The 22,534-nt window shown below is 43.8% G+C and overlaps 4 protein-coding genes across 5 annotated transcripts; 3 read left to right on the top strand and 1 right to left on the bottom strand.

Moving 5' to 3' along the window:
- Window positions 1–352: 352 nt before the first annotated feature.
- On the top strand, window positions 353–3,665 carry LOC129598231 (protoporphyrinogen oxidase-like). Its single transcript, XM_055496047.1, has 9 exons — window positions 353–646; window positions 839–973; window positions 1,043–1,291; window positions 1,364–1,522; window positions 1,972–2,163; window positions 2,234–2,416; window positions 2,491–2,610; window positions 3,026–3,175; window positions 3,250–3,665. Exons 1-9 carry the CDS (start codon window positions 557–559, stop codon window positions 3,448–3,450), a joined length of 1,479 nt encoding a protein of 492 aa, XP_055352022.1. The 5' UTR covers window positions 353–556; the 3' UTR covers window positions 3,451–3,665.
- Window positions 3,666–10,320: 6,655 nt separating this feature from the next.
- On the top strand, window positions 10,321–16,352 carry LOC129598229 (atrial natriuretic peptide receptor 1-like). The gene is made up of 22 exons (XM_055496045.1): window positions 10,321–10,734; window positions 11,258–11,299; window positions 11,381–11,405; window positions 11,489–11,790; window positions 12,004–12,047; window positions 12,127–12,165; window positions 12,294–12,362; window positions 12,420–12,590; window positions 12,662–12,709; window positions 12,774–12,950; window positions 13,035–13,185; window positions 13,335–13,431; window positions 13,502–13,592; window positions 13,659–13,784; window positions 13,999–14,181; window positions 14,248–14,560; window positions 14,623–14,923; window positions 14,987–15,206; window positions 15,271–15,458; window positions 15,663–15,712; window positions 15,944–16,041; window positions 16,101–16,352. The coding sequence occupies exons 1-22, from the start codon at window positions 10,383–10,385 to the stop codon at window positions 16,143–16,145; spliced, it is 3,132 nt and encodes a 1,043-aa protein (XP_055352020.1). The 5' UTR covers window positions 10,321–10,382; the 3' UTR covers window positions 16,146–16,352.
- Window positions 16,114–17,823, bottom strand: LOC129598230 (uncharacterized). Its single transcript, XM_055496046.1, has 2 exons — window positions 17,350–17,823; window positions 16,114–17,065 (listed from the first exon to the last, which is right to left on the bottom strand). The coding sequence occupies exons 1-2, from the start codon at window positions 17,684–17,686 to the stop codon at window positions 16,374–16,376; spliced, it is 1,029 nt and encodes a 342-aa protein (XP_055352021.1). The 5' UTR covers window positions 17,687–17,823; the 3' UTR covers window positions 16,114–16,373.
- Window positions 17,824–19,706: 1,883 nt separating this feature from the next.
- On the top strand, window positions 19,707–22,465 carry LOC129598243 (uncharacterized). Of its 2 annotated transcripts, none has more exons than XM_055496064.1 (4): window positions 19,707–19,799; window positions 20,092–20,810; window positions 21,146–22,024; window positions 22,101–22,465. In XM_055496064.1, exons 2-4 carry the CDS (start codon window positions 20,133–20,135, stop codon window positions 22,254–22,256), a joined length of 1,713 nt encoding a protein of 570 aa, XP_055352039.1. In that variant the 5' UTR covers window positions 19,707–19,799; window positions 20,092–20,132; the 3' UTR covers window positions 22,257–22,465. The 2 variants fall into 2 exon arrangements, with proteins under 2 accessions (XP_055352039.1, XP_055352040.1); XM_055496065.1 differs by lacking the exon at window positions 19,707–19,799 and adding an exon at window positions 19,840–19,969.
- The last annotated feature ends 69 nt before the right edge of the window (window positions 22,466–22,534 follow it).

Raw genomic sequence — 22,534 nt, forward strand, 5'->3', positions numbered from 1 at the left:
CGCCCGTATTATCTACTTAATTTTTCTAGTACACACGAATGAAAAATATTATGTTTCGGTTTTATCGCTTGCGGTGTTAGTGGAAATAACCGTTTTCTTTGGCATGAGGAAATTACTGTGGAAACAAGGTTAATACACGTACTTATTAACGATAAGAAAGACAAGACCGTGTCTAGTTTGCATCGTACTGTACAGTACGGTACGGAATACAACTGACTGGTGAGCAGTGAGCACGCACTACCAGAACAGCTGAGAACACCGGCACTAATACACCGCATTTATAAAAGTGCAATACTTGCTGCTCGTATGTACGTACGTTTGTATCAAAGTGCTGAGCCTCGATGTATTGATCCGTGTGTTTATCTGATGCGCCAGTCGGGTCCCATAGGCACTTAGGCAGCCTTGTTTAACGTTTAACGTTAAACCGCAAAACGCGAAAGCGATAGAGCAGTTGGAAGTTTGTTTTTCATGGAAGAAAACCACAACAAAACGCATTCATTGGAATCACAGACCGGTGGGAACGCCAGCTCCAGGATCAAATTCCTTCGGATGTAACATGGCCGTTGTCGGAGTGATTGGCGCGGGAATATCGGGATTATCCGCTGCGCATTTCTTATCCAAGCTAGCACGCTCAAATGTTAAAAAGGTACGCTAACAAATTTTCGAGTAACGTTTTCACCTAAGTCTAGAAAAACTAACCCACAACTTAAAGCGTAAAATGATATTATGACAGTGCATACTTTTTCGCTAATACTGTAGTACAGATGCTTAGCTATTGCAAATACTGATGGTTAAAGTTGCAAATGAAGAAAAACCAAAATGTTGCAAACTGTTGCAGGTGATAGTGTACGAAGCCAGCGATCGCGTCGGCGGTTGGATCCAGACGACGCGCTTCCCCGACGGCACCCTCTTCGAGCACGGACCACGCACCGTGCGGCCGATTGGCATAGCTGCGCAGACCGCTTTACGATTGGTAGTTACCCACAATATTTTATCCATAGAGTGCGCCGTGGTCCATCGTAATGCGAAAATAATCTTGCAGGTGGAAGATGTCGGGTTATCCATGCAGGTCTTATTCCTGACCGGATCGCATCCGGCCGCCGCCCGCCGCATGATCTACGCCAAGGGCCAACTGCACTACCTACCCAGCCAGATATCCGATCTCCTTAAGGTCCGTCCGCCCTTCTCCAAGGCGATGATTAAATACCTGACTAAAGAGATGGTGACGAAACGCGGTCGGTTGGAGGATGAGAGTGTGTATGATTTCGTCAGCCGACGATTTGGCGACGAGGTGGGGTGGGTGGCAAAAAGCGCCATGGGTACAGAAAATTGTGGAGGGTGAATTAATGTTGTGGAAGTTTAGTTAGCGCGTTACGCGGCGGATGCCATGTGCCTGGGGATATTTGCCGGGGATTCCCGCAAGCTCAGTGCGAAGTCCTGCTTTCCGTTGTTGTGGGATAAGGAGAAGGATAGGGGGTCGGTAGTTCGCGGGTTCCTGGCGCCGACTTTTGGTGCGAAAGAGGTGAGCATTGCGATTTACGTTTCAGACGTTCTAAACATTTTTATACACTTCGCAGAACGCCGAAAAAAGGCAAAACCTTTATTTTTCCGTGTATTTTTCTAGTTATTATCCAGGGTAACAGCAGAAGAATTAACGCATGTATGGAAGTCGTCACTTCGTAACAGCCTAACGGTTTATTTATCGACACATATGTGAACTTCAGTAAAGGCTAAACAGCAGCGAAAATTTAGAGGACATTGATTTCGGGAGTCCGACGAGTAAAAGATGCTTCGCATATTTGGTATTGCTAATTTTCGTTTTCATAACGCAGTAAACACCCGAAGGATCATTATAGTAGATCCCGAGATAGTGGTTACACCACCAGCGAATCCGCAAAATACAAATGGTTCATGAAACCGAGAAATGCAAAAAATTTATGTTTTAAGCGCACATTTTTTAAATTTTTTCAGTCAGAATCGGCAATGCACAGCAAATTATCCACCGTCGCCAGATCCGGCCGTTGGTTCGCCTGGTCCCTGCAGGAAGGGTTAGAAACGTTACCCCGTGCCGTGGAAACGGAACTATTGAGTGACAATTTTGTGGAAATTCGAAGAAACGATCCGGTGACGAAGCTGGGATTTCTGCAATCTGGAAAAGTTGAGGTAGGCGCGGCGAAATATTTTCGCTGAATTTAATTCAGCAGTAAAAAAATGAAAACATTTCATATTGCAGATTGACAGCGCTTCCGGTCGGTCGACCGTGGACCATGTCGTGTCCAGTGTCTTCGCTCCGCAGCTGTCGCAAATGCTGCCGCCGGATATGGCCCCACTGGCGGCGGATTTACGGAGCATCTCAGCTGTTACAGTCGCCGTACTGAATCTCCAGTTTCCGGGTGATATTCTCCAGCATTTACCGGTCAGTCGAACCGCTTCCGGTCAATCGCAGCATTACCGGTTTTGTAACAATTTTTTTATAATTTTTCTAATTAGGCATTTGGATATTTGGTGCCTTCGGTCGAACAGTCACCGCTCCTGGGTGTGATTTTCGATTCGTGGATATTTCCTCAGCATGCGAAGAGCAGTGATGAACAACCGATTACACAGTTGACGGTACAGATTTTACGCACTACAAATCTGTTATACAGTTTTACAAATACAATATTAAATGTTACAAATAAAAAAAACAACATTTATAACGAGATATAATAAATGTAATTAAAATATTATACCACCGTAAATCGTAAGTACAAAACAAATACATTTGTAGTACTTAACAATTTGTATTGGATTGCTAAGTATTAGTTTGTTTTTAAAAATTGAATATTTATTTTTGTTTATTTATGCTTATGCTGAATATTTGTTCCTCTGCAGTCTTTATTTTTGCTTATTAATTTCGTAAAAGATGTTGTTGACTATCTGTAAACTGAATTTGGCGAAAAATGATTAAATGCTTGCCGGTGGCTTTAACGAACACGACTGCACAGTACAACCTACGAAAACATTTTTATTATATATATTTTTGCAGTGCATGCTGGGTGGTGCATATTTCGATCATTATTTCGGCCCACTGAACGCCACGACCGAGCAGCGCATCCTGGAAGCGGCGCGGATGTGCCTGGAACAGCAACTGAATATTACGGGAACGCCGCTCCGATACAGTTTACGGGTTCACCAGGTAGCGACTCGACTGTGCGAAGTGATTTTCCTGTTTTATCGGGTAAAATTTCACCGTCTGACTGATTTTTGCAGAACTGCATTCCACAGTACCATGTGGGCCATGCCGAGAAGCTGGCCCGAATTAAAGGATTTATTGCTCATAATAAATTGGAGATGAGTCTGATTGGATCGTCGTACGGAGGGGTCAGTGTCAATGATTGTATTCATGGCGGGAAGAAGGTGGCGGAGAAGTTGGCGCAGTTCGGGACGGCGTCCTACGCTTCCTACCAATGAAGCGGCCTTCCAGCGGATAACGGCTGCCGTGATTAATTCACTAGGGCCCTCCATGAAAAGAGCATTTTTACTTGTATTCCGCGCTGTTTTTGACGCTTTATTGAATTGTATCTGTCGGAGATTTTAATTCGTTTCGTTGTTAATTTATTCGTTTCTAATTTAATTTCCAATAACTCAATAAGGAAAATTTAAGACACACAAGAAAAACTCATACCTTGAAATTTGGCTCAGCTAGCAAGTTAGGAATTTTTTTTTACCTATAACAACAAAGGCAAAGCAAATACAACTAATTTCAAGAGGCTGTAGCAAAATAGAAAAATCTAAATCGTAAAAATTTAAAAGCATTCTTCTAGATTTTAAAGATTGGCTTTTATTGGTATATCTTATGTACAGTATATCTATATTTTATTTTCTTCTATATTTGGTATAAAACAATTGTATTACGTGCATAATTTTTTACCGTGTTATATCGATAGAAGTATGGTTAAAAATTATTAATTTTTGAACCGGAATTCCGCTCTTGATGGGTTGCTGCTATGCGTACGCAGACAAGTAACGAGGTTTAATTACAGCAAAAACAGAATAGGAATATGCCGGTAGATTAAGTATTTCAACTGCGCTACTGCTGTGTTTCCGGTAGATCTTTCTTAACATTGATGAGACTTGCATTGAGGCGGGCTTATGGCTGCGTTTTTCTCAGACGGCTTTATGCCGGGAATGTGCAGAAGTTTGGATATTCTTTTGATAAGGTGTGTAACAAGTCAAACTGGTTACGCTTTTAAAATACAGTAATTACCGGAAGCGATAGCGCACCCGAAATATTTTTTTTAGTCTATAGCAGGTTACCGACGCTCTCTGACAGCGTTTTTACCGGTTAGTATGTATTGATGCTTTTAAAAAATGCATGGAGTTTGAACTGGCAGCACAATGCTGCTTATTTTTTTACAAAAATTTCATTCTACAGTACATATAACTATGTAGTTTCGCTAACCATAAGTTTTCCAATCGTGTGCAGTAAATCCGCGTTAGTGGCTTTGAATGAAACAGAAATTTAGAAATTTTATTTAAGATTTTTTTTTACGTACTGTAATTCCGCATCGAGGAGGCAATTCTTAGCCTTTCCCGAATCCCGAAAAAAAAACAGTTCTGCAGTTGTGTGTCTTTATTAATGTTATTTTAGCCATAATTGCATGCAACATGTGAAGCACGTCTATCGCAAGCACAACAGGATTAGATTGCTCTTAGTAAATTAAACAGTACCCATACCGGCAAAATTTCATCCGGTTTTTAGCCCGCTTAAAAAACACAAAGCTGCAGCCAGCTGCTGCTGCAAATTTGTTTCATGCATTTCCGCACTCGTTTTTGATGCATAAAGCAGCTGTTTTACATGGGGGAAGAAGCGCCTTCGCCTCGCCATGTGCGACTGTCGCCACAGGTCATTTCAATCTGGCAGTCGTCGTCGCTCATGCAGCCGGCCCAGTTGTGGTTACCAGAGGCCACGCCCATCGGCTGGGTGAAGCACCAGGGAGCGCCGGACTTCATGTTTTCCCAGCTGGCATACGCCCAGCACCAGCCATGATGGCAGCCGCATTTCTTGTGGCTGGAGCAGGAAGCATCCACTTGGCTAAGCGCCACTATAATACACAGAATTTTGCGCATAAATTTAATTTAAAAAGCGCAAAAAAAGGTACGCAGCTGTTGAGGTCTTATTTTATCGAAAGCAATCGAGCAAAAACCATAAAAAATTAACCGAACGTTTACAGAAAGAAAACTAGTAAATAAAATGCACAGTAGGATGAATTACTAACTTACCGCACAGGACAACGGCAAGGCAGAGTAACCACAGCTTGGACATTGTGAAGGGTACGGAAGACGGAACGCTGAATAGAGTTGGCGGAATGGAGAAAAGTAAACTGATTTGCTGATGCTTCCAAATAGACGAAGCTCCGGTTTTATACGTCCGACGACGGCGCCATGCCGCCTCTCATTATCCATTTAATGGTTTTTTTGGCATGGCGAACACACCTCCAAAATGTTTACTGCAACATCACAGTCCGGTCTTCTCCATGATAAAGAAATTATATAACAAAATTAATGAGAGACGCCTTGTGTATTGCATTACTAGTAGATCTTGTAGGTGTGTCTGCAAGGCGGAAAAAAAACCGGATTGTAGGATTTTCTTTGCAATCAATATCATCAAAGCTATAAAGGTGCAGCGCTGCGGGTTGTTGATCTCGCTAACTTATCTGCTAACGAGCCCGTATAAAAATTCGGATTGGCTACGGTAAGGCTAATTACTGTCAGGAATGATATGTAGTGATTGACATACCATAATTCTGTAGCGTATGTTTACTGTGAAACTCCTTTAATATAACTTCTGAGCGATCTCCCGATCAATCACCCGCAAGCTGCAGGTAGAACGTGTTCTGTGCGTTTGCCAAACGAATTAAAAGAAGGAAAATTTTTTGCTTGGTACAGACACGTCGCCGAAGAAAATTGCTTTAATGTAGGAGCTGTATGGCTTCTTGGACTGCACTACTGCAACGCGATCAAAATTGCAACCCAACTCTTCAAAATGGTCAGTTACAATTTACACACATTAACTCCCCGTCTTAAATAAGAGATAGCAGCATCAGTGTATTTATTACATGTATAATACGCGTATAATATAAAATGCAACAAGAGAAAAATTTCACGCCGTTAATTATACGGTTTTTTTCAACAGTAAAACTTGAAAACTGTCTTCAGCTTTTGGAAACTAAATAGGTACACCTACATAGTTCATCACCGGTGCGTCTCGTAGACTACAATTCCTCTTCTGAGCAAAAGATCCACAGACGAACTGAACACATTTACTTGTTAGAGGCAAGCAACGCTTTTTTAAATCTACGTTAATGACGATACTGCACAGTATACTGTAGTACAGTACATAATTTGGTTGACAGTTGATGGTGAGATGCTGCCGTGCGTGCTTTAACTTGCTGACCGCTAGTCCGCTGCCATAAACAATGATCAACCATGAGTCCATGACACTTCCAGCAAGCGAAAATCTTGTGTGGTATCGAGACTGCCGACATTACCCAGTAAGCACTGGCGATCATTTTCATGTCGCTTTTGCCATAAGTTTTATTCTCCGTCAGAGTCTGGACCACCGTAGTTGGTTATAGTTTATGTCTACCTGAGCACAGAAGAGTATTCGTGATATCTACTTTTGCTGTACATAGAAGAAGAAACCTATGAAAATGAACGACGTAGTAGTCAAAACTTCCACGGAAAAGGGCATTATTTTTTTCTTGTGGTATGCAGATGCGAGTATCGATTCATGAATACTAGGCTGGGTGTGGCAAGGGTGAAAGTTATTACCTGCCGTTTTTTATTGGCATAATTGTGCATCGTCCATACGATGAAATAGCAGCTCAAAACAAGAGTAAGGATGCACTAACTTAAGCTGCCACCTGGTCAAGCATCGTGAGAAAACAACACCAAAAGAACTCTCAATTCTTTGCCACACGTTATTGCCTGTCAGGGATCTGAATAATAGTCACATAATGCAAGCAGATTCAACACGACTGGGAAGGTGGAGAGCGTCGTTTATCCTGGTAGAGAGCTGCACGTTCCCAAACATAGCGGCTGCATATCGGGAGGTACCTACATCTGCATTCTGCAAACGTTCTCTCGAAACAGATTTCTATCTTTGCTGAGGCCAAGATATTTCTGAATAAAACACAAGCAAAAGCGATGATGAGGCAGCAACATGCCACGAATTGCCTTAACTACCAGGAAGTGAACCGATCCCGTTAATCAAGACAGCAACGCAGTTCGTTGGCGATCGAAATACTCGGCTACGTATGCTGCCCCATGCGCTGTGTAGTGGCGCGAATATCCTCACAATTTACCATCCCATTCCATCGCTTAAAAAAGCCAATCGAAAAATTTAAAAACTTTCTGATTTGCCTTTTCGAAGTGTACGAATTCATTGTTTACCTGTTTGCCTAGCGAAACATAGCGGTTATTAAAGGTTACGGACGCTCGTCGCAGCGGTTGCGAGTGCACCCGTTTTGTGCAACTGTTAGCCGTTTATTTGATCTATGATTTTTGTCACACGTCTGACACACGATCACACTTTTAGCCGGTAGACTGTGCATGGAAGGACATGATAGCCTTTCTCCACGGCGCCACAGCATAGATCCTTGAATTTTTACTATTACAAATGTTTGATGAGGTAGTTTACAGATGGATATCTGGTTTGAGCCTTTAGACGCATCGCCCGTTGCACGAGCGTATAAGTTCTTTTTTTGTTGGGTAGAATACTACCATTTTTTTCTGCTGCACAAGAAATTAGACGGAAGAGTAATCATGTAGATGGAACAGTGCACGTGCTAGTAAAACTTGAACTAGACTAAATTATCATACCGACAACTTTGAAACCGGTTTCGGCCCGCTCAAAATTTATGAGTATAATACCGGCGCCGCTTTCTCTTTTCTTTCGTTACAACGCCTTTTAACTGCTGAATAACAAGTGGATCAGCTTAAAAAGGACTGGAAGCTCCTTCATCTTTCCAAATGCGGCTGTCGCCACAAGTCGTTTCAGCCTGAGGATCATTGTCAACCTTGCAGCTGGCCCACTGCACCTTACCGAAGACGGTGCCCAGTTTCTGTGTGAAGCACCAAGGATCGTTGGTTTCGAAATTTTCCCACTTGGCGTACGCCCAGCACTAGCCGTGGTGGCAGCCGCATTTCTTGTGCGTCGAACAGGCAGCATCTACGTGGAGCTGGCTTATGACCACTGAAATACAGAAAGGTCATCATATTGCTTCGGTATTACGCCGTGTTCACGTTATTTAATAAAGATGGAGGAGCGCTTTCTACTCGAAGGGTAACTTATGTTATATTCTACGAAGATCATCATCTGTATTTAGAAATAAAGAGAGTAAAGGTCACATATAAAAGTACTTACCACAAAGAGCGAAAGCCCACAGCAGTGCCGACAATTTTTCCATTTTCTCCTGGTCGATGCTAACGCTGATTAAAAAACCACATCAATAAAATACTACGTTATGAATATTATCTTTGTAAAACGCATGGGTCCGGTGGCCCATCTTTTATATGTTAGAGATCTGCAGCACCGGAGACGCCATTCACCCATTTTTCCTTACATAACCGGCAAAATAAAATTAACTGTTCGAAATTTTGACATTTTGTGGGTTTTTCAAAGAGTTAATTGGATAAAAATAAGTGACTGCCAAAATATGCTAGTGAAATTCCTAGTAGATTTTTTAATTGCGCGCCGTGGTTAATGGGTTAACGCGGTTAGTGTTTCTTTATTCCTTCTGGCACTAGTGATCCATATTTCTTATTAATTAATGTTTTTAAAGACTTTCTTGGAATGCTTTTACAATGGCTTCTAGAATTGCATCTCTAATTGAAATTAGTTTGGCGTTTTTGCGGATTTCACCGAAGTACTGCAATGGCTTACGATGATTTTTTTGCCAACTTGCCGCAGTAACCTACTAGCTAGTGATTACTCGTAATTGTCGATCAGTTTAAAATATAAAAATTTTCTCTGTGATTAATGTTCGGTATAGTTGTGTTGCCACGATTGCTTTGGCAGCCAAGATGCAGTTTTATCACAAGCGTTTCAAGCTTCCTTGGCTGTCCTACTTGTGGTAAACCAAAGTACATCTTCAGGCATCAATTATGACAGTTTTTTGTGGTATTCACGATTCTGCAAAAAAGACTCTTTTATTTCACGGGTAAACCGCCCGCACTTTGACGATCGAGCCGAGACCAGACCGGTTTTCCCATGCAATAAAATTATAGGGATATACGTACTGTAAACTGCATCGCGGACAGACATAATCATGATCATGTGGATAAAACCATATTCTTCCTGCAGCAGTTTGAACTTTAATCATAGTAATACGAGTTATCATAACATCTGTTGCATAAACTTTTTCATTAAATGAAACGGCACCATGGGATTATTTAGGAAACACCAAACAAAACTCTGTCTACTGTATCATTATGTGGCGCAAAATTAATCCCAAACAACCGACTAACATTTTTCTTCCATAAAATACGAAACACGACATAAATTCAATTTAATTATTTTTTACATTCAGAATAATGTAGTTTGCGCTTCAGGACACTGCGCCAGGAAAGCCCCGACAAGCGAGCTGCCACACATCTTCCAATAGATTGTCCAGGCACAAAAAATTACTTTTGTGCAGATCGTACGGTTTTTATTTGTCTGATTTGGCTGTATGTGTACACTGTACATTTACATGGTAACTGTTGCGGTTAATACAAGCATTAACCGGCATCCCTGCACATGTATGTACTTCAGTAACATGCAGCACACATGCAGCAAGTCTTTTTTGTTTTTTATCATAGTTATTTGTTAAGCTCTCTTTTATTGGTCTGCTTTGTTTGCTTATAGTTATACCGTAGGAAATCATACCAGGTACCGGCTGCTTTGCTATACGGCTTACGAACAAGAGATTTAGCGGTTTTTTGGCACTTTACTTGCTTAACAGCTACTTCAATCTGCACCGCATTTAACGCCGCTAGACAGTTGCTGTGTAAAGGCAAATTAAACAAATTATTAATCAGTGTTTGAAACAATTCGCGTAAAGAATTTTGAATTAACGCCGCGCAAGTCTTTTCGTCAATTCCGTAGCGCTTCGCGTCATTCCATTCTTTCATTGATTCAGTAGGGAAGTAGATCGATAGGTCAGAGAGATTGATCAAGCAGCAAACACAGAGAACGAGAATTTCTGGAGTCAGCAGTGCAGTTTCTAAACCGGCAGTATCGAGTCCGGGCGCTCCACCATAAGCCGGTAATATCTCCACCATCCGTTGATGCGTCGATCTACGTTAACCCATTTTGTTTTAATGCTCCTTTCCCAATGTTCTGCCGGTAGAAATAAACAATGCGATTATTAGTCGCTGCTCACCGTAGTAAAAATATTATTACTCTGGTGTATTTCATATTTTTATTGCGTATTTCTTACTGTGATGCCAAACTGCCGCGGTTGGTTATCCCCACGGTATTCGCTTATGACAGTGTGCAGCACCAGATACCATGGCATATTCGCGGATTCATCCTGGGCGTGGAGGAGCTGCGCGCCAGATTAGCCGGGCGGCTGGAGATTACCCACAAGATCATCTTCGCCAAGAATGTATCGCAGTGCGCGGACGTTATGGCCCGCGTGGTTACCTGGGCGTCGCAGGTGTTTTATCCGGAAAGGAGTAAAAACAACTCCGTTATTTTCTGCAGTCCAGGTGAGCCAAGAAATTATTTGGCTAACTGTTGACATGCACGCATTTCTTAAGCCGCAATGTAGTTTTTACAATATCGTCTCTATATATTTCTTGTTTAAATTTTCTGAAATCTTTAGTACAGTACATACACGTAGCTTTATATGCGTACTATTAATTTTGAATTTTTAGCTTTAGTGCAGTAGTCGTCCATTATGGCCGCTTGGCGATGATAACGTCATATTTGCGACCTTGTAAAATTATGTAACATAATGAGTGTTATATTACTAATTAACAGATTTTGGTTTTTGGATTAATGTAAGTCACCTTTTACTTTAAAAGCTTTTTTAATAAATTCATAAACATCCACCCTTTATGCAGATATTTCATCTCACACAATTGTGAAAAGCAGGCATCCTCCATAATTTTCAATAAAATTTTTCGAAGTTTTAACAGAATATTTTGAAATTTTGTGCGTGCTTTTATGGTCATGTGATACGTACATATAATAATGCGGCCGTATTATAATTACATTGCGTAAATTCAGGTTGCTTTCAAGAGATATTACAGCTGGGAGCCGTTGCACGAGGTAGGTCGAATTATAAAATCGCTTGTACAGTCATTTATCCGGAAACCCCATTCTGATTGTTCTTTCGTTGCGCACCACCAGAATGGAACGCATTGTTCGTAACCACGTAAGTTTTTATTACGTGCACTCCCATATTTCCCCTTCCGTGACGAATCTCACATCTTCATCGGCCGCTCCTTAATTAAACAGGCTGGGCAGCAACTACGTGGTGACCCCGACCACCTATCCGACCATCGTCTCCATGTCCTACCGCCAGCAGCGCTCCTTCGCCGAGTTCCTCATGCGGCTCTTCCACAAGTACGCCTGGCGCACCAGTATGTGGCTGTGCGACCAGGACCAGACCGTGTCGGCCTTCACCTCCTCCACGTGCTCCAACGCCGGCAAGATGATGCAGGAGAACCACGCCTACGTCACCAATATGATCGACTTCAATTCCCGCATGAAGTGGGACGCAGGGGAACTGCTGCAGAAGGTGACGACACTGGCCAGAGGTAAACATGTTGACTAACATACTGAGCAAATATAAATAATCCGTTGAATGAACAAATAAGCGGCGCTCTATGGGAAACCAATATCAACAAAACGCGTGTCGATCAATTATATTGGGCCCCGTGCGTTTGTAAATGACAGCGTTTATTGACTTTTGCGTACGGTCTTTATTGAACCTGTTGACCTCTAACTGTAACGTCCCTCATTTTTTTTAGTGATTATTTTATCTGCCACGGCTGATATTGTGAGGAAATTCATGGTAATGACTAATGAGCGTCACGCGATCGTTACACGGACAAGCAACGCATTCGTTACAATAAGAATTTATGGCTTTTCAGTTGGCGGCTGCCAAGCTCGACATGATTTCCGGTGATTATGTTAGTAACCTTATGATTATCGCTATGTACACATTAAAGTGATTAAACTAAAAGCCAAACATGGGAACATTGTATTCGAGAAGGCTTTAAAACGATCTGTTTTTGTATTAATCAGAGGGTATCTACAGATTTTTATTACCGTACAAGAGCTCTCTGAATCTTTCCTGGAATGGCGATTAAACGATGCCGATGACGCGGTACACAAGTCTGTCAAAACTGCGGTGGAAAAATTAAGAGTTAGCTGTTTTAATCAGGCGTTAATCGCGGCGTACCGGGCGTTATTCGTCGTCACCATCCAGAATCCCTTCAACGCCACACAACTAGCCATCTTTAACGAGCGTCTGGCCGCCGTGGAACAATCCGATTACATACAGGAACTGCTGCGTAACGGCACCATCCGTCCACAAGAACTGCATGACGACACGGTAAACCGGCTTATTAGCGTAATGCGATACCACCCCGGTAAACACGACCCTGACTCGAGGTGTTTATGCAGAAACCGTACAATATCGTCGGATACGAGGCAATCATCGCGTTAAGCACGGTATGAACGTGGTTTACTTTCTTCACATTACGTCATTTCGATTCTGGAAAGTGATGATCAGCAGGTGCTATCCGAAGCGGTGGATGCCGGTGTGTCGCTTAATGATGGGAGGAGTTTGGCGCGCATGTTCTACAACCGTTATTTTCAAAGCAATTACTCCACGTTCTATGTGGATGCGACGGCGTTACGGGTTTCGCCGATGATTGTGCGGGATTTTGACATAAACTCCACTTTATTTAAGGTAAAAGCTTAATTTTGCGCTGCTGCTTCTGTGTTATATAATTTTTCTCTGAATTACTCGTAATTAATATCTGAATGTTTACAGACGGTTTTAATTGGAGAAGTGCATCCGGAAGGATACAACTTGGTGCCCCTCAACGGAACCACGATCGACTGGGGACCGGCGTTTACGCAGTCACCACCCGATGAACCACGCTGTGGATTTCTCAACACACGGGCAATATGTTTCGATAACAGTAGGTGCTGTCTGTTCTCTGTTTAATGAAAAATTTAAAGCATTCGGAATGAAACCCCTGAAACGGTGAAAAATGTTACTGCGTATATGGATTTCACGGTCTCGTGTTACCGGCAACAGAAAATTGTAATTATTCCGGTGTTTTTCTAGGTCAAAGCCGAACAGCCACAATCGCCGGGGCAGCCGCGGGCGTGAGCGTAACCGTGATTTTAATCGGTGCCGGCGTGGCGATCTGGATTTACGGAAGGTGCAACTTTAACCCAGGATTAATTTCCTCCTACTGCAGTATTAAGTGTTAACACTTCCACATTTCGCAGAAGGAAAGAGCTCGACGACAAGTGGTGGGGGCTGGATCCGGTGCTCTTGAGCGCGGACGATGGAAACAGTTACGACTACATTGAAGAAACGGTCCGGGTCAAGCATGTTTCCAACGTCATTAATGCTGGATTTAATAACTACGCTGTATGTTTACAGGTAAAAGCGATATCTTTTCGTCCAGGGAGGACATACTTTTACGCCGGAAATAAAGTGTTTCTCCACATTGTCCGTGATCCAATTCACCACAGCGGGTCAAAGAGTCACTTGACAATCCTCAACCAAGTGCGCTTATCGTTTATCGACTTTTTCTGATCATTAAAATATTAATCGCATCGATATTATTAACAATAATATTTCCTCAACTGCGACTTATGCAGTCTTCGCGCAGTCTCGCATAATAAATTGTGCAGAACTATATGAATATTTTAATAAGTACGTAACGCTTATGCGTAATTTTAACTGCTTCTCGCTGAATTCTTATGCTGACTTGTCATAGATGCGAGAACTGAATAATCACGCTAATATCAACGCCTTTCTCGGAATCTGGGAGTGTAATCCGGAAAAGACACTCTTAGTGAGCAAGTGTTGCGAAAAAGGAACGCTAGAAAATCTCCTGCAGAATCCCAGCATCGATATCGACTTATCGATGCAGAAATCCCTCATTTGGGACTTGCTAAAGGTGACGCAACTAGAACGTAATCCATTTATTGGAAGACTGCCTTTCTTGTAACCCGCGTTTTTGTAGGGTGTGGCTGCTATCCATGCATCGCGTCTGCTGTTCCACGGATCGCTAACGGGTCAAAAATGCTGTATCGATAAGCATTTTGCCTTAAAGATTTGTGAACTTGGGTATGATCGACTGTACGGCAACATTCAAGCCCTTTCCCGACCGGAGACGACAACCGTTGACGCAGTGTACAGTGCGCCGGAACTGCAGAGTCGGATGCCGGTTTTCTCGCCCAAAGTCGATATCTTCAGTGTTGGTGTGATTATGGGGGAAATACTGCTGCATCATGATCGGAGCCAACAGGAATCGCTGGGTCTGCACAGTACAACAGGCAAGTAACTCTTTGGAGCTTGATCTGTGTGCGGGATATCACCAATTTTGATTCTGTTGTAGAGCTTATTGGTTTAATGATTTCCGGCAAAATTAAAAGCGCCTTAAAGATCTCTTTTCCCGGTCATGACGATCTGCTACAGACCTGCTGGAAGACGGATCCGACCATGCGGCCCACTATTCAAAAGGTCATGGCCGCGTATAAGCACTTAGCCGGTCCGGCGCCCACTAATCTCGCCAACATCATTATGCACCGTCTGCAGCGGTACAGCGACAACCTGGAAAACGCCGTTGCCGAGCGGATACACGATCTGCGCCGGCAACAAACTATTGTCGATGAACTGCTGTGCCAAGTGATGCCTGAGTAAGTCACTTTGACTTTGGTTCAAACCAAAGTTTATTTAGATGTAATATATTTTGTCTAAAGAATGATTGTCCGCGAGCTCCGAGCCGGACACACCGTGCACCCAGAGTCCTTCGATCTGGTGACCTTGTGCTTCACATCCTTTGATGGATTTGCTCAATTTGTCCAAACGGCGCGACCGCAAAACGTCCTGGAATTCCTGAACGAAATGGTGGTGACGTTTGATCGCGCCGTGACGGCGCATGATGTGTACAGGGTGGAGATCACGGGAGACTCCCATGTTGTATGTATTACCGTTGCTATTAAAGCTGGCACAACACACTGAATTTACTCGTGACCTTTGGTAGCTTGCCAGCGGAGTGCCTTACCGTAATGGAACCAGCCATGCCGCACAAATCTGTGATATTGCTGTGAAGCTCCTGCGTGTGTATTGGGACGGAGCGAAGAATGCTAGCGAACTCCGAGTCCGTGCTGGAGCGCATAGTGGTCCCGTTGTCACCGCTGTTGTTGGTACCAAGCTTCCAAAATATTCATTGTACGTCCTACGTCTAATGCCGTAGTGCTACATTCTACTTATTTTAATTTTTGGCTTTTTTACAGACTATCATTAATTTTTAACGATTCTCTTCGCGTATATGTATTGTAGGGTCATGCAAGTACCTAACACGGCTTATTCTTAATAGGGAACGAATAAATAGGTCTTTATTACTAGTATAATTTTCCCGTGACTGATTTTCAGAGTCGGAGATACGATTAACACGGCATCGCGGATGATGTCTTCCGGTGCCGGTAAGCAAATGCTTTGTCCTCATTTGACTGAGGTAGTGCTCTCCAGTAACTAATTCAATTTGCTGGAATTCTACCAAAATGCTTTTGCTCGCAAATGTTTTTCAAGGAACCACTTCCTTATCAGCTTAAAGTAGAAAATGACGCTGTGGCAAGCGATCGAAACAATATGATCCAGGAATATGTATAACGTGCCGTTATGCATTTCGTTTGATTATGTGCTTGTTTCTACAGCGTCCAAACTGCAAATATCGGAAGCTACACATAAAGTTCTGCAGAATTCCAAACACGACGATTATGTTTTGGAACAACGTGGTACCACAGAAATCAAGGTTTGATTCGATGCCGGGATTATAACGCAGTCTGTTTTATTAGTTGGTATGTGTTTCAGGGAAAGGGAAGCATGATGACGTATTGGATATGCCCAGTGCTGTGACCAGAAAGGATGACAGGACTTAACATAAGATTTCAGAAATTCTTGCCGGCAGCATCGGCTTGTCGCTATACCTTGCTTTGCATGGTCTCGTTCGCTGTATTTACAGTAAACTCAAAGTTCTTACGTCAGTTAGGTAGATCGCTTTTTATACAATGCAGAACCGTTAACAAAAACACAATGACTGAAGCAGTTGTGGAGGCGCGAAACGTTCACACCAGTAGCAGTGCCTTAATTAACCTGGGTGAAATAGTCGTCAATCTGCAGTTCCGCAGCTGTTTTGCGACTGTCCATATCGAAATATAGACATGATTTGATAAAGCTAAGCAGCAGTTGGTCGAGTTTGTCGTCTCCCAAATCTGGTAGCTTTGGTTTGGCTTTCAGTCTCGCCACTTGGTAGAGGATATTTTCTTTCGTCTTCAGTTGCTTTCCAAAAGAATACGATCCCTCCCATTCGTTCGTAGCATCTTTGGCTTTCTGCCACTGACAAACGACTGGTGCAGCGCCCGTACACAACTGTATCGCCACACAGCCCACACTCCAGATGTCAGTTTTACAGGAAATCGGCGGGGCTTTGGCGATGCCCTCTAGTGCTGTACAGTCAATCAGCTCGGGAGCTGCATAGCACGGCGTGCAACATGCGTTGTCTGTCTCGCTCTGTTCACCCCCAACGTCATTCAGCACGGCGTCGTCTAGGTCGATAATGATGACTTGACGGTGGCCTTCCTGTTTCAGCATCAAATTTGCGGGTTTAATGTCGCAGTGCACCAGTTTAACAGAGGTGTGTAAAAAATCTAAGCCGGTTAAAAGATCTCGAAGGAACGCTCCAACAGCATCATGCCGAACATGCAATTCTCCATGGTTTCCCGATCCAGTCATCGGTGGTGTGACGTTCTTTTCCGCCCACATTTTCAGGTCGCCGCCTAAACGAGATAAATCAATGGATTCACTGATGCCACGTCCTGGCACATGTATTCATTGTGCCACTCTGGCCGGATAGATACTAAAATAATAATATGAGAAGAATACCACAGAACATCCCGTCCCCTGTAGGTCACAAAATATACAAATGTTGCTAAGCGTTAAGGATCGTAGCCACGGCAGTTGCACTACATTACACAGTACATAAACGTTTAAAATACAGTCTGTACAACGTTAGCTTGTCAGTAAATATTATATTATTCAGACTAACTGAAATAATGTTTACCTGTATAGTACGGGCTAGCAATACGATAAATCAGTTTGCTATCGAATAGCACCTTGACCTGCTGCAACTCCAGCCCAAAATATTTTATAACGTTGGAATGATTCCACTGCATCAAGTGCTCAAATTTCTTAGCCATGGTTTCTTTAAAAGTGATCGCATCGATTTTGGAATAACATTCTTTGATCACAAATTTTTCATCCTGTTTTGGATCATCGTAAGTCACGAAAATTTCCGTATGCGGTCTTGTGGCTGATCTGCGCTTGCAGTCTAATTTTGCCATTACCGTGCGGGAAAAGGCATCATGTGGGAAAAGCGGCTCCCAGTGTGTTGAGCTCATTTCGCAGTGTTAAACGATGCAGAACTTCGACACTGCTTTTTTTCTACCAGTAGGCTGAGGAATGTATTAGCTTAGCTTCTACTCAGCTGTAGAAGACTCGAATGTGCAGAAATTTGCATTGTAAGCGAAATGCGAGCACGTACGATTGTACTCAAAGTAACTATAACCGATTTGAACATGTCACTGTCCGTATACCGGAAGGCACTTTGCTACGACTATCTTCTGATCTTTCCTTGTTTGCTTATGCATAAAAGCTTCTACGGATTAGAGTATTATCTAATCACCGAATGTTTAGTTAGTCCAACGTCCGCCGGCAGAAGAATTAAATGCCGGTACGGCATGCAATTATTACAGTTCGTCAGCTACTGACCGCCTCGGCAAAACACTGACGCGCCACTTCGGGGAGCTTTGGTGAAAAAAGTAAAAGGCCTGTATTCATTCTGCAAACAGGGCAATGTGCTTTCCCAAAGGCCAGATTTCAACACCGGATGAAGAAATTTCGCCGGTTTCCGAAAGGATGTCACCTGGTCTTCCAGAGCAAAATACCGCGCGTCATAAACTTGGGCCATTTCCAGCAGAATTTGCCCGGGATGCCAGATGTTGCCCATCGGCAGGAATGCGTTTGAATACTCAGCTACTTCGGGAACAAACCAATACCGAGGATGCTGACTCACATTATCCCAACGAAAAGTTTATCCAGTTTTACCTAAACCAAGGCGCGACAAAAGTTGAGTACGTCGTCGGCACAAGCTCTTTTTCCGTTAACGCATGTCGCGGCACTGTTGCAACTCACGTGGTTTACCAGTGTACCAATTGTCTGCTCCGTACCACAGATTTCAGAAACGGGAACTCGCCGTCTCACTCCTCAAACCGATAATGTACGTATTTTAATTGTAATATACAAAACCGGCAACATCGAAGCAAGCGGGAGCAGCCGCGGCGCGCGCAGAGCAGGATAAAGTGGCGAAGTATCGGGAACCCACCCGAGATTACCTGTTCCGTGCATTTGGCGTCGAAACACTCGGACCACTCGGACCGGACGCATCTCATTTGGTCACCGAAGTCGGGAAGATGATACATCAGGAAACAGGCGAGGTACGGGCGACGGAGTTTTTGCGCCAACGGATCAGCATTGACGGAACGCGGCCTCTGTCATGGGAACAGCACCAGCATCGGCCAACTTAGACGAAATATTCTGTGTGATTAGGCCGCCCATTTCCGTAGTCGGCTGAGGCTGTGTATTCAGTACAATTCTTTCACTTTTATGGAAACTTGTGACTGTATTGTAGCGCCAAGTTTTCGTGCATGTACAGTGCAGGGTAGCAGTACATTACTTGAAGGTAATGGTAGGTTAGATGAAATCGCGGTTGAGTTTATGTTTAAATAATGAAGATTTAGCTGCAGTAGTTAGATAGAACCTTTTAAAACGGTCTACTACAAAACCGAAGCTACGTACGCTCTAACCAGGTAGATGGGTAACCGAAAAAGAATAGCCATGCAAAATCTTCCGACAGGTGGAATTTTTTTATTACAACTTTCAACGATCGAGATCCTAGTATCGCCTGTAGCGTGCACCCTTTCCGTATGTACACGTAAAAATAATTACGTCATCGCAATTTGCTGTTTACCGAATCTGGCCCGAAAATCGATACTTTATTATTAATTTGAAAAAGATTCCAAGTTGAAGTCGATATGGGTATTGTTGTTAAACATATCCGGTTTCCGGGCGGTGACACTGTCAGTCTTGATGTTCTGGCACCCGCCGTTACGGCACGATCTCCTGCACGTACCGCGGTGTGTACTTACGCTGCGCGTTTGTAGTAAGTAGTACGTGTTGGTGTGACCGCACCCGCTTGATGCGCCATTAAATTTCATATTGATGCCTGCGCTGTGACTCACGCACATCCATTACTGTTCTCGCTAGATTGGCTGCGGTTTGCGCCACGTGGTGCGCGTGGCGTGATTCGGAACCATCTCATACAGGATTTGCGGCCTGCATTCTGCGATCGCTGACCAGTTATTTATGTTCAGGCCCTTCATGCTTTAGCCCGCTGGGGACTGCAGCAATACATTCTTCTTGCGACGAGGAATTCTGATACTGTAGCTTATAATAGTAAGTACTAAGTATTTGCGATGAGAGTGGACTTGAATGTTGTAGCTGTTGAATGTGCTAGACAAACTAAGTACTGGTTTTAATTCTGGCCGTGGATTAGGAAGTTTGGGGCCTAAAGTTACGATTCCCAAAGTGAATGTACTAAAGTACTTGACGACAGAACGTTGATTGTACGATGGTTAGGCAGTTAATATGTTTTAAGTGTTCATATTAGTTATAACACTCCTTAAAGCGTATTTTTACCCATTTATTTTTAATTAGATCTAAAGCATTGTGTTTCTCGAATTCATAGGTTCGGTAGGAAAATACGCGTAAAGTTCGAAGCTGTCCATAATGGCCCCAGGAACCCACCTATGGAACAGTGTAGACGTGATGGGCGACGACGGTCTTTTGCATTGTGGACGTGTGGTAGACGTGACGGATGAAGGCTTATTCATCGACTTTCTCTGCTCAAATCGCCGACGTGAATTCACCCCTTTTGACCGGGCTTTCCTTCATGATGGTCGGCTGTACCTGAACCGAAACGATTTGGCCCAGACACATGCCACGTTTGGGCGCACTGTAGAAGTCCTGCTGCGTGACAGTGCATCTGGCGCCTGGACGTGGTTCCCCGGCGAACTTGTCGATCGGCCTCGCGACAAAACACACACCGACTACCGTGTGGTCCTTCTCCACCGCGGCACACCGCAGGAGTATATGGATGTGGTTCCCGTTCCGCGTATTCGTCGGAAGGTGTCCGCTGAGGGACGAAAGAAGGTCGGGAGCAAATATCGCAAAACAACCGTGGATTTGACCAAGAAGATCGTGGACAGATGGACGTTTGTTAAACGGCGGTCGGAAGATCTTTCCGCAGCATGGATTACAACGCAGCGGAATACAGTGATGCATTTCCGTCCCCAGAACTCTGCCCGTGCGGTGTGCGTGGGCGTTGAGGACGGCTGTGCGGTCTACATTCAACGTCGATCCGACGCTGGAGATGAATCCGACGATATTCATGCGCGAAAAGAACTGGTAAGAAGCATTGAAAGTGGCAATACAATATAGCCATCAAATAAAATATAATATAGTCATCAAAATTGCAAACTCCGACACACTCCGACATAGTTTACAATTAAATTTTGTGATTATTTATTATTTGTATTATTGCAACTACAGTAACCACTTAAACTTAAATACTGTGAAGAAACAGAATATCTGTCCTTCAACGTGGGTTAAAATGTAATGTATTTAACTGAGCCGCAGCATTTCCCTTAGTAACAACCAACCTAAAACGTTTGAGCGATAGAATGCTCTTTTGCGGTGATTCATGTTTACCACTGTCGATATGTTGTGTTGTTATTTTGCAGAACAGTCTTAGGAAATTTCACACCGCGCTGTTGCGCTCCCTTAAGCCAGAGCCGTTAGTCCCCATTTCCATTTCAGCCATAGATGAACGCGCTCTGTTGCTGCCGGAGTTGTGGACGGACGTTTTCTCGAATCTGGACACTGTAACGCAAACCCGACTGCGTCCCGTGTGCGCCATGTGGGAAGTCATCCTGAGTTCTGTGGATCTGAGGCCCAACGTTGTTTTCGACACAGCGGCATTGAGTAAGGCGGATATGGATGGGTGTCCAACATCAGCGTATTTTATGGCCTCAGTTCTGTTCAAGTGTCTCTCGGCATCCACTAAGCACGTTGCCGTGGTTGACCGACGACGTCAGACCAGCAGAATTCAGAATTTGCAGATTATGGAAGTGTTTGATCTTCTGAGCTACTTGACTGCACAGCTCCATCCCGGCATCCAGTTAAAATGCGTCCATTTGTTCGGATTGAAGCACTGTTTGCAGAGTTGTGCGTGTTACGCTCATCCGAATTCCGAATGCGGACTTCATCAGCCCAGTAACATTTCCAGCAGTTTCGTCAATAAAGCTTCTGCCAACATTATCCTGGCTTGTCGGAATCTTCCATGTGATAATATTCAGCTGATTAAATGCACCATCACACTGGAATGCCATGTTTTCCCTGCGTTGTACGGGCCGTGTGTTCCACTAAGCTGGAGGTGTCTTCGCAGCTATCGACAACGCTTTACTGGCGATCTCGGCGGCGCTCTGTGGAGCGCGTTGGAAGCAGGCTTGACAGTGCCCAGTGGCACGGAATTAGCCCGCTTGGCCAACTGGTTAGATCCCCTTCGAGCACACGTCCAGTCAACGGGTCGAGATAAAGAGTATTCAGCCATCGTTGGCAAGGTAAGCAAGCCTGCGCCGACCGACGCTCCAGGCGAGCACAGAAATCCTTCACGGAAACATGGTCATTGTGTTGCAGGTATTGTGTGCGATGCAGACGGCGGATCCACGTCCATCGCTGCATTACCGCGGGCAGAAGTGGTGTGTGGATGGTCTACAGGGTCTGGAGCTGGAGAAACTGTCACGGGTGGCGCTGCGTTCCTTGATTAAGCTGATGAACGGTCTGCCCAGCTGAAACAGGGTTTTACTTTGTTCTGATCGGACGACGGCATACTGGGCAGCCATATGGTGTTTTAGTGGATAACTCTGTCGGTAGTCCATCCAAGATACATTTGATCTGTCGCTTTTGTATCGTACTAATAGTTTGGTTAATTAGTTATACTTCGCCCAGAGTCTGTTAATTCCAGGAAGAAAAGGAATTGTGCGTCAAACTTTTGTTAAGAATTCGACCGCTTCTTTCTAACGGTTCCGTATAAACATATGGTCAATTTGTGCTTTAGTTTTCGATCAGTG

Source organism: Paramacrobiotus metropolitanus, unplaced genomic scaffold (assembly GCF_019649055.1).
Source record: "Paramacrobiotus metropolitanus isolate TYO unplaced genomic scaffold, Prichtersi_v1.0 Parri_scaffold0000118, whole genome shotgun sequence".
Taxonomy (NCBI): Eukaryota; Metazoa; Tardigrada; class Eutardigrada; order Parachela; family Macrobiotidae; genus Paramacrobiotus; species Paramacrobiotus metropolitanus.

Bases quoted from the DNA above. Each gene is read 5' to 3' on its own strand.
- LOC129598231 (XM_055496047.1), top strand. From the start codon at position 557: ATGGCCGTTGTCGGAGTGATTGGCGCGGGAATATCGGGATTATCCGCT. The intron at 647-838 runs GTACGCTAACAA...AAACTGTTGCAG, and splicing joins CACGCTCAAATGTTAAAAAG to GTGATAGTGTACGAAGCCAG. The intron at 3,176-3,249 runs GTAGCGACTCGA...TGATTTTTGCAG, and splicing joins ACAGTTTACGGGTTCACCAG to AACTGCATTCCACAGTACCA.
- LOC129598229 (XM_055496045.1), top strand. From the start codon at position 10,383: ATGCGATTATTAGTCGCTGCTCACCGTAGTAAAAATATTATTACTCTG. The intron at 12,363-12,419 runs GTACACAAGTCT...TGTTTTAATCAG, and splicing joins TAAACGATGCCGATGACGCG to GCGTTAATCGCGGCGTACCG. The intron at 12,591-12,661 runs GTAAACCGGCTT...GTGTTTATGCAG, and splicing joins AAGAACTGCATGACGACACG to AAACCGTACAATATCGTCGG.
- LOC129598230 (XM_055496046.1), bottom strand. From the start codon at position 17,686: ATGAGCTCAACACACTGGGAGCCGCTTTTCCCACATGATGCCTTTTCC. The intron at 17,066-17,349 runs GTAAACATTATT...TATCTCGTTTAG, and splicing joins TGCTAGCCCGTACTATACAG to GCGGCGACCTGAAAATGTGG.
- LOC129598243 (XM_055496064.1), top strand. From the start codon at position 20,133: ATGGCCCCAGGAACCCACCTATGGAACAGTGTAGACGTGATGGGCGAC. The intron at 20,811-21,145 runs GTAAGAAGCATT...GTTATTTTGCAG, and splicing joins TTCATGCGCGAAAAGAACTG to AACAGTCTTAGGAAATTTCA. The intron at 22,025-22,100 runs GTAAGCAAGCCT...ATTGTGTTGCAG, and splicing joins ATTCAGCCATCGTTGGCAAG to GTATTGTGTGCGATGCAGAC.